Source organism: Onychostruthus taczanowskii, unplaced genomic scaffold (genome assembly GCF_017590055.1).
Source record: "Onychostruthus taczanowskii isolate IOZ18803 unplaced genomic scaffold, ASM1759005v1 scaffold38, whole genome shotgun sequence".
In the NCBI taxonomy this organism is placed as follows: Eukaryota; Metazoa; Chordata; class Aves; order Passeriformes; family Passeridae; genus Onychostruthus; species Onychostruthus taczanowskii.
Window position 1 is genome coordinate 4,438,560 of NW_024501237.1, and position 11,403 is coordinate 4,449,962.

Here is an 11,403-nt window from a genome sequence, read left to right on the forward strand (position 1 = left end):
AACAGTTTTGCAACACGGTTGGTGACCCGTGCCCAAAATGAGCTAAATTTTATGCAGGGAATTGTTGAACACAGAAAGTGCTCATGCAAACACTTGGCAAATATGGAAGGTGAGGTGCCTTTAGCACCCAGGTTCCAGGGGTGTCAGTCCCTGTACTCACTGCTGCTGTCTACATTGCCACGTCCCTGGGCTGTAACCCACCAAAGGTGAGCACACAGCTAACTCAAAATACACCCATGTCCTGTGCTATCCCAGTTCTCTGGGAAAATTTACCCACACAAGTATTTTGGTAAGTCAGCCCTCGTATGGTCCAGGTACTCAGCACGTTTCAATGCCACGTACTGCTACTGATACAAAGCTTTTTAACTGCATCAGGGCACAGCCTCTTTAATCCTGCTTTAAAGACTGTCCATTTAAATACTTTTCTTTTAATGAAATATTTACTGCATGGTAATATGTTAAATTGTAGACTATAGTAATCTCATTAAAAAAAGATATGACAGTACAGTAAATGCCATTAAGCAGTAATAGACAGCTTACACTTCAGAATATTTTACTACTAAGGCTGAGTGTTAAATTACATTGGGGTGAGGTGCCTGCTTTTTAATTACAAATTACAAATTTGAAATAGCTAATATCTTATTACAAAAAAGAATAAAATCCACAACCCCCCAAAATGTTACAGAAAGGATTCCCTACTCTAATTATAAATAAAAAATATTGTACAACAATTTGTACACACCATGGGAGGGAAAAACAGCACTTGGAATTGACTTGTAACAATACAGATTTTTTAAAGAAGAAAAGCTTTATGGAGCTATGTATCCAGAACTATTAACAGAAAGATGAAAATAAAGCATATATTAATAAAAAGAGGTTTAGGTACTTTTAACTAAATATATATATATAGGTACAAGAACTTTCAGCTTTAACAGCTGATGAAAACAGTGTTTTTCATCTGCTGCCTCAGTCACTGGATTGTTGTCAAACCACACTTTAACCTAAATCATGCAATCAGAGGGAGATGCACACCCTGTCAGTAGATCCTGCAAAGAACACATATATTGAACTCACTTCCTTTTGTTCAAAGCTACATAAAATGAAAAATTAATCAATTATAAACATCAAAAGATGACACACAAAAAGTGTTTTAAAATGAATGTAAGCACTGTAATAATTAAGAAGCCTCATTAACCCAGAAAATGGAAATATAAATTTAGGAATGAACTTTTGAAACATTCTATCCCTAAACATAAATGCAAAGAAAACACTAAAACTAAAGATAAAAGTTCTACCCTTTTAAAAATGTTTGTCTTACAAAAGTACACACACCTCTGATTATTTCCAGAATAATCAGAAAAAAACATTATCTCCATTAATCTTTCCGCTTTTCTTTCTAAATTAATGATGTTCCTTAACCAAAAGTAATTCCAACCATATTTTATGGACTACTATTTATCAAAATGAAGTATTTCTCAACTTCCATCTTTTATTTCAGAGCTCACCTGACGGTCTGAGAGCTAGAAACATGTGAGTTTGGAATCCATTCCATTCGACTTGCATGATATCAAAGCAGTTGTTAAATTTCTCTGCAAGTTTTTTTTACAGATAAACATAATTATGTACTTTCTGTATCCTCTCAAGCTGCTGTTATGAAATTTCATAAAACCCCCTACAATGTTCTGCATTTATTGCAGTGTTGACATGAACAATTCCCACAGTACTTTTGCTTTTGTTTAGGGGATCTCTTGTTTAAGTCCCCAGCTGAATTTACTCAGTAGGATAAAGACAAATAGACCACACAGAGATTGAGAAGAAAGGAAAGGTGAGGATTTTACACAATGCAGGATTCATTGTAAAAGTTATTAGGAAGTCATGACTGTACCAAGGCAGATTAGACATTCTTTCTTTGTCTCAGCCTCTTTTTGTGTGTTAGAGATGCTTCACCTTTATGGAGTGTTTTAAAAAATAGAAGTCAGTTGTGTACTGCTTGTGTATTATCTTCAGTAGTAAATATTGTTGAACTACTGAGAAATGAAAGCACTAAAAAACTGTAAGACCAAACTTAGTAAAAACAACAAGTTACATAAAAAAAGAAAAACTTCAGCTCGCTGTGTTCTTCTTTATTAAAGTATGTCATGTATTTTATCTTTGCAAGAGTTTGATGAGTTTTTGCAAGTAAAATTCTGTTTCCTCTATACTTGCTAATAGTCATGAGAATCTGTAGTTTGCACCTTCCCATTAAAAATGTATTGTATTTTTTGAAATTATTCACCCCGCCTTTTATCCAGATCATGTCTTTGAAAGGAGGAAGTAGATAATAAATGGAATAATTCATGATTTCCCATTAAATATGAAACTTTCTTTTGCAGAGTTTAGAAAATGAAGTTCTACATAATGTACAGAAGTTGATTAGAACTTTTTTTAACCTTTTCAAGAAAAATCTTCCACATTACACAAATGCACAGAGAAGTTTCTTTAGGAAAGGCAAACCATTCGCTTCCTACACAGTTCTGTTCTTCAGATCACTGCCTAATTACACTAAATAATATGCTTATCAGGCCCAAAATTCACAAAGATCATTCATTTGACCAAAAAGAATGTGTGCCTCTAAGTTCTAAAATCTCTTTTTGAAAGTTGTTTAATAAACATTGAATCCTGGTCATGGCAAGCGAGATTGTTAGGAATTATTCAGACTGAAAAAATACATATTTAAATAATATTGTGAAAGGAATTTAAAATTTATCATCTAGCTCACTAAGTGACTTGTGCCATCTCCCTTTCCACAACCAGCAGGGAGTTTGGGACAGAGTGCCTTAATTTAAAATTTCTTTTACCATGAAAGGATAAATTTCTTTGGTTCTGATTTACCCTCTTCCATAGTTTTTAGTATCTAAAATTGAAGAAATACCCTCATAAAATGTAAATGAGTTGACACAACATTCCACGAGTTTTCAACCAGAGTAATGTGAACAAAGAGGCCATAAGGTGCTTACAGGTCCTGTCCAAAGACAGACATCAGGAAGAACAGCAAAGTCTTGCTAGGACTGAACATGAAAGGGAAAGAAGTTTACTTCTTTCTCTGTTTGCTGCTATGTCCTTGAGCTTGCCTCCCTCCCTCTGTCTCCACAGCATTTTACACAGAAGAAATGGAAGCAGCCCACAGCAGTGCATCATTGGAACCAAATCAATCAGTCCAATCAAGGGCTGAAATACAAGGGAAAGGCAGAATCTGCTCCTATACATTATCTGTCTGCATCTCAAATTGCCTTTTGAAAGCTTGTTAGTAATAGCAGATGCATCTTGTGCTTCCTTGCCTTAATCCCATACCAACAAGATATTTTCCTCACCTTTTTTCTGGTAGTGCTTCTCTTCCTCAAGAGCCTCGCTTACTAACAGAGAAATAGTCAATCTACCCTACAACATAAAACCCCTGTGCCTAGACCAAGCCCCTTCAAATTGGGAAGCCTAGTAAAAAATTCAGGTAGTGAAAAGGACAACATGGCAATATGATGTCAAAGAAGCAAAGGTCCCCATCTATTTTTTGAGCAACCTAAGAAGCCACCTTTTTAATTTATGTAGTAGAGGTGACAGCTACTAAAAGTATGGGTTAATCAAATTCCCAATCAGCTATTTGTGTTCAGCTTCCTTAAAGCACTGGTCCTTCAATGCAAAAGACCAGAACACAGACAGATAAAGAAGCACATAAATAAAAACCTGAGTACTGAAACTCTCATGATTGAAATAACTAACAAAGGACAAGGTCAGAAAAATCCCAGTCTAATAGTAAGGCTTACTAGTCCATCGTGGCTATGATGAAAATGCAGAACAAACCTTCATTGTAGGTTTCATTCATTCTCCTCTCCCATCAGCCCACAAATCCCATTTTTCTCCCTTAGTGAACTCTCCAGATCATCCCGCCCTCTAGTCAGGTGAGGAAGTTTCTCCCTCTTTAGTCCTGGAGGACAAATAGGGCTCAGTATTTAGAGATCACTGGTAGAAGACAAACGGATGTAGGAAATAATTTATTTCCACAAACTCCTCTAACACTTAATCCCTCATAAGTTTTCCCACATCTTTTTTCCTTAACTCTACCTAGCTAAATGCTGACACTGAAAAGAGCAGAAACCTGGGGAGGGTAGTAATAATTTTCAGTCTCTGACTGAAGAATGGAAAAATAATCTTTTATCAGATGGCACCAACAGAAGTTTTAAAATGGATGCCATGTCACTTCTGTTCCGCAGTTGACATCTTCCTGTAAAAATGCTGCCTCAGGAATCAGTCTCTAACACCTCTACCTCATCCTTTTTACAGCTTTCAAAATTCCACAGTTCTCCAGTGTGGTATTGAGTGGTAAATTATGTGTCTAGCTGATCTGATCACCCGATGATCTCTTTATAAGCAATGTAGAAACAGGTGCTTCAAAAGTCTCAATCACCTTATTCTAAAGCACTTGTTTGGATCCTGAAAGATGGGGCTCAACTAATCACAAGGCTGGTGTTATTAACCTGGATCAGTCAAACTTGGGTGAAAGTCCCTCTGCTCTTTTTGCAGGGAATTTACAGAAGCTGTGCTTCACTATATTCATCACTCCTCACTGCTAGAGCAGAAATTTCATGGGCCATTTTGCAACCAACAATCTGAAAAGTAGTTTAATGATCCATCTTCCCAGTATTGGCAGAGATGGCCAATAGCTGCTCTGGGAGACACAGCACACCTGAGAATTAAAGCCTTTGCCTTTTTCTAATCCTGAAGTGGGGCAAAAACATCTGACAGAATGCATGTAAAAGAACGTCATCACCTGCCTGAAAAAATTCATCTCAGAGCCTGTCTTTACTGACACAGATTTATCAAGCAAGCTTTCCACAACACACTGATCCACCACTCATGAGACAGAAAACACAAATTCAAATTTTCCACATACCTAGGTAAGCCTTCACCGTCTCTGTATAACAATTTGCATTTCATTTGACTACCAGAGCCTTGAGGACCGTAGAACTCCATCATCCAACTCAAATGTATTTAAAATACATGTAGTAATATCACTAATGGAATTATTTTTTTTAGTTACAGCTAAGCAAAGCTATTCCTCTAATCAAATACATTGCAAAGCTTCTCTTTCTAGTCTTCAACTCTTTTCTGATGACGTGCTCCTCTTTTGACAATTTTCATTTGTATGAAGAGGAGAGAACTGTTACTTGATCTTTCTGGCCCTGACAAAAAGATCAGGAAACAAGAATGACAATATCAAATTCTGGCCCATTTTAGGCTCTAAACTAATTTGAAGATTCAATCCTGAAATCAATCTCTTGACGAAAAATGGTTTATTTCACAGTTCATCGTGAACTTCTTGACTCTTAGTTCAGTCATATGAGCATTTTTTAATTTTTACTGCAATTTGATTTTGAGCTGTTAATGACTTGGTGGAGTCAGGACTAAGAACAGAAGGTATCAAGGGAAGCACACTGAAGGCCACAGGAGTCAGCCAACCTCCGCATACAAAAGCCTGCTTCCTTGGCAAGAAAGCACTCACATTCTGCATTAATGAACTTTTACTTTTTTTTTCCATTTCCAGATCCTTGCACCACAATTACTTCTTATTTAAAGTCTTTCAGAAGGAAGCAAATCAAAATCAATGAAAAAACATAACAATATCCAGTTTAAATATAATTAAAGTACTATCTTTCTTAAGCACTATTTTTTCTCCCTCGTCTATCATATCAACCTGGGACAAAAAATTAATACAAAGAAAAAGAATGAAAAACATCTCCTCATTTTTCCACAGAAAAAAAAAGATTATATCATAAAGACACTTAATGGAATTCTTCTCTTTTTCTGAAGTTTGGAACACAGGACAATATTTTACAATACAAGAATAACTGCAACCTTTTTCCTTCAATAGTTCATCTCAATTTTAAGGAATATTGAGAAGGATAGAATTTTAGGGGAAAATTTTAAAGAATATTGCTTTTTTCTATAAATGTGATACTACCTATACACTCCTTTATTTAGAAGATAATAAATTTGTTGTTTGCCTAATGTACACTTAAAAGAAGGGTATTTAATATTAAGCAGAAGTGTGGCTACAAGAATTTGTCTTCGTGCAATAATCACTGGCATATAAAGTTAACCTCAATATTAAACAAAAGTACAGATATTTATATGACAGAGGAAGGTAATTCAGTCCTTTTATAAAGAAGTGTAATAATCTGCTTCTGGAATGGAAACAATATTGAAAAACTACACAGCATATTACAAGCCATCTCTCATATTTTTAAAATAATAATACCCGTTGCCTGCTGAGATATACCAAGCATTACACTGATTTTAGTAAGATCATTTACAGACATGGCATTGCCTTACATAATAAATTTGGTTTAGGTTACATTTGATGCATTTAGCTTTTTCTAACTATATTAGTGTAGTACTAATGTAACTGCAGTTAGTTTCCTACCTTTTGTTTGCTCTCAAATGATTTTATCAAGGTTATGGAAGAGCATTAGTAAATTATACATAGAGAGAGAAATTTTGTAACTGCTGATTTATTATCAAAAGCTAAAATTCCAAGAGAATGAAACACACAGAACATGAATGTAACCTTTTAAAGTAGGTACTTTAAAAATCTCCACAGAAATACACCAGAATACATATGATATTTCAGTTTAATCTTCTAAGAGGCTTTGGTAACTTTGGAAAAATCCTCTTACAAAACTGTAAGAGAACTGCACTTTGTGTAGGTATTGCAGAACAGATGATAAAATTCTTCCTTCATTGTGGATGTCCTTGCTGGTTTCCTTTTCCACAACGTTCAGACTCAGGGTTCGGATATAAAAACATCACTTAGGAGGATTTTTTGCATTGTTTTTTTGTTTGTTTGTAAAATGCACTTTGAAGTCCCAAGGTCTTCCTAAAATAGCAGTGACCTCTTGTGTATTACCTCAGAGTAATTGTGTGCCTCGCATGGTGTATGGAAATCCACTGGGGCTGAGGACTGAAACAGCTCCCTGGGAAGGCAACTCAGCCTGTGACAATTGTTGGAATGTAATGAGCAGAGCAGCCAGTTCCAGAACTGCTGTGGAACCAGGGGGACAGTAAGGGAAGGTGCTCACTTCTGTGCTTGCCCCCTGAGGTCTGATACTTGCATAATTTTCTAGATTTCAATGTGGAAGTTTTTAGGGAAGGTTTGCAGGCATATTCTTAGGCTAAGAAGGAGAAAAGAAGCATGTTTTGCAAGAAACTAGCTGGTGGAATTCCTGTCTGACTGATAGAATGTTTTTATGCTGCAAGGGTGATCTTGCAATATTCATTGTTAAGGTGCCTAGAGCCCTTGTATATGTATCCTTTTATTATTTAAATATTGAAATAAATAAATCAGCTCACTTAAGCAACCAGCAATCCAGTTTGTTAGAATTCTTTCATTAATTTTGATGGTGCTGAACCCCAGATCTGTTAAAAGACTCGGGAAGAATAAGTCAGTCATAGTCTCTTGTAACTTCTAAATGTAAATACCTCAGCTGTAAAAAAATCACAAGTTATCTAGATTTCTTTCATTCACTGCGTTTTTAAATAACTAATGGGGTATTAAATGCTTCACCACAGAATTCAGCACTTGGGCTTGGCTAAATAGTAATTCAAAATTACGAGAAACGTGGATGTCGGTACACTCAGCTCCCACCCCAAAGGACATATTTCACAAAGGCTCAGAAAAAAAAGAGAAGGAAAAAGAAAAAAAAAGGCAGAACAATATAATTACTGACACAATCTTAACAATAATGTTACAAATCTGATCTCATTGATAAATATACAAATTAGTAAAACCAAGGAGATAAATGCTTTGATATATTTAACATCAGGAGAAATGAAACATCATTATTTAATATCAACTTCAATTTTTAAATGCCAAGTTCCACTAAAAAGGGTAAGGCCTAGGGAACTTTAAATTTAAATTACTATGATGACTAGAAACAAAGGAAACAATAAACTTATGGATGTTAAAATGCCTCAAAAAAGCCAACTTACGCAGCAGCTTCTTGTGTTGACACCCCTTTGATATTCTTCGCCAAATAATCATCTATGGCATCTTTGTCTTTGATCAAATGAATCCTAAATTTAAATGAAAAAAAATTAAAAGAAATACTGTAAGGTGCTAACATAGACTTCTGCAGCATGTATAATGTATTATCATTGCCAAGTAGAGCTAAACACTGGAATATTGACAAAGTAATATATCAGACATTCTACAAGCATTCTAAATATCTTTAATTTTTTGGTCAGTAGCTAGTTCAAATCTTCATTTCTGAAAGAAAACAGAGGTGATATAAGCTTTCAGGGGATCTGGTTATCTGATATTTCTGTCTAAACTAGAAGAAATTGTGTAGTAGGTAAATCAGTAATAATTGATTAAGCTATCCATATTTAAACTGTTTCCTAAATCAAAACTCTTACATTTTTGTATCAGTACGGACCAAAGTGGTCCAATCTATTTCCTATTTAGCTTCTTCAAAATTAAAAAACAAGGACAAATCAAGAAAAGAATTCCCAAATGCAACTCAAAAAGTTTTCCTTGGTGCAATGCAATCTTTTAATACTGCTCCTGGGTTCCACAGTTTAAGTAGCATAGTGCAAAAGGTGCTCCACTGAGGGGATAATTTGAAGGTCATCAAAATAAAGAGCAAATTTCAGGATGCACGGATCTAGGTTTAAAATTTGAACTGTGCACCATTTCAGCTTTCACTTCAGCCACCATATCTTTGCATCTCCACTCTGATACACACGAGAGGCCTGGAAAGGGCAATATGCACTTACTGGCCATAAGGTGTATATAAATAGAATCTGATATCCCAACGCTAAAGGATGTTATCTTTATAAAAGTAATGTGAATTTATTTTCATCCTTCTGAGAAAGAGCACAAAGATTGTCTGGTTAATCACTCAAAGATAAAAGAAATTCAGCATTAGTGTTCCACATAAATCCATTACTTTGCTCTTTCTCTGTCTGTATTACACTGCTGTCTTTCATTACAGTGATGAGAGTAAACTCTTTTCATAATGTTAGCTATTATAAGTGTCATGCTCCTTATTGCTCTGAGAATACTGAAGACACTTCACAAAGTTCATTTAAATGAAAACAAAATAGCTAAGCAAAGCAGAGTTATTTTGACATATCTGTATTTAAAACAATGTAACAGTGAAAACTTCCCTCACAAATAGTGCCGTTAGATTTGTTCCAGAAGTTGCTGCTGCTGAGTGGCACCAGCAGAGGCTTGTGCTTCGAGGCTGCACTTAACACAATCCATAGGAGTGGCTGCTGATGTACACCTTATGGATATTGCCATGAAAATTCACTTATAATCAACAACAAAATGTTTTCAACATCAAAATTTTCACACCAGAATAATCAGCATTTAGGAAGATCTTTGGAAGAAGAGAGAAAGTCAAAACCCCCAAACAGAAACACTGAACTACAGCAACAAATTGCTATCAGCTTACTGCAATTCGATCCACACTGCAGTTAAACATTTCAAAATGAAACAAAGGAAAGCCTGATGCCTTTCCATTGTCTTTACAAAGGTATCTTAATAAATAAATTTTTAAAAATCAGAGGGAAAGCCCTTAGAATCATATACAGTTTAAAATGTTACCTGCCTTCTAGCCAAAGTATTAATTTTTGACTTCTGATTGGTAACACCCTCAAATTTAAAGAAAACTACAGTCAAGGAAAAAAAAAAAAAAACATAAGCAAAAACTTGCAATCTAATTACTGTATTACAAAGTTCTGTAATAACCTGCATTGGACTGATGCAACTACAAACATGGTCATCCATCATAAAGAGCTGAGCTTACTGGAAAGAACAAATACTCATCTCACCCAGGCTGTTATTCTAGCATAGCAATAACACAGAAAACATGGGCAGGTGATACTTAGGAAAAAATACACGAGGAAATTCCATCAGCTCAAGAAAATCATTATGGCTTCCTATATGCAATGAGAATTAAAAACATTAAAATTAATTAAGTAATTGATCAATGTGAAGAAAAGAGACTGTGACTTGCAATGGACATTGTTTCTTTTTACAGAATTGAGTTGAAGATGGCATTTGCTAAAAGACACCATTTATTTTCTTCCAGAGGTCATCACTTGCCTTTTCCAAGCACTTTAACCTTTTTTCTCTGGTGTTTCCATAATTACTCACAGTACTTAATAAAGTGTACAAAAAGAGTCTACTTCACCTGTAAGTTGGCTCCTATTTAATTTTAAATCACTCAGTTGCTAACAAGAAATCCATTTTAATCCAATGGACACCTTTTTTTTTTTTTTTTCTCCTTGAATTGTGGAACTTTCCTAAGAGAGAATTTCCTTGCCTATGATTTTTCTAGTTTTAAATATTGCAAAAAAGCAAACATGATTTCTCACTGTGGCACAGCTGATTGAAGCTGTTCACAGCAAAAATGATGCTTTGAAAAAGAAGAGGTACCTACCTTGCAAACTCTAATGGGGGGCAAAGAGCCTGCTTTATGAACTTGGGATGCTCCCCTGGGCTTTGGAGGACTGCTTGAGGCAACACATTCATTTTCACTAAAACAAACAAACAAAACCAACATTACTTGAAACAACCCCTTCACAGCAATGTGGTTTCTTTTCCTTCTTGTGCTGCTTCCTGGGCCACTCTCTGTTATTTCCAGTGCATTAAAACCCAACTGCAGTTCCACACAAATTGCAGCATTACTTCAGTAGGACATAGCACTGGAATGGTCATTATTTAACTTTCTGTGGATTTCTCTCTTTCACTGAGGTGCTTTTGATTTCCATAGGAATAGCTGATTCAGGAACCAATAACTGCATGGGATTCATTTGAGCTATCTCATTTACTTCCCCAAGCTATCTAGGTCCAAGTAGTGATAATATTTTAAGTAAATACACAACATGGACAGATGATGGAATACACAGAGTGCAAAGCAACAACAGGCACTGTGTTAATGTTCAAAATCCTACATAATCATGCTAGAAACAAGCTTTTGAAGGGAAAAAATGCAAGTAATGCTATACTTACAACACAGGGTTTTACTTAAAACAAAAGCCAAAAGCCTCACAGTTATTTAGAATCGTCTAGCTTGTCATCTTGAAGTACATAAATGCTAATAGGACTTTTTTGTCATATAGAGCTACTGTGTTTTTTCCCCAAGTATTCAGTCTACACTTCCTACCATTAAAGTTTCAGCTGCCAGTTCCTTCATTTTGCATGTCTGTGATCTGAGGACGTTAGCAGCAGGAGCACCCTTACTTTTAAATTTGGTTTAATGTAGGTATTGCATGCCCTGCTGGTAGGCCTGAAGGCATAAACTTTTAATAGGGATGGAAAAACAGAATATAATAAGAAGGGGGAAAGAATTTAACTATTTGCTA

General features: G+C 35.4%; 1 protein-coding gene across 1 annotated transcript in view; it reads right to left on the reverse strand.

Moving 5' to 3' along the window:
- The window catches only part of TTC29 (tetratricopeptide repeat domain 29), a 110,772-nt gene extending 100,202 nt beyond the window's left edge, over positions 1-10,570 (reverse strand). Inside the window, exons 1-2 of the mRNA XM_041411887.1 lie at positions 10,479-10,570; positions 8,020-8,103 (exon numbers count right to left, since the gene is read on the reverse strand). Coding sequence (XP_041267821.1) covers positions 8,020-8,103; positions 10,479-10,570 — 176 coding nt within the window. The remainder of the gene's footprint in view (positions 1-8,019; positions 8,104-10,478) is intronic.
- Between the last annotated feature and the right edge of the window lie 833 nt (positions 10,571-11,403).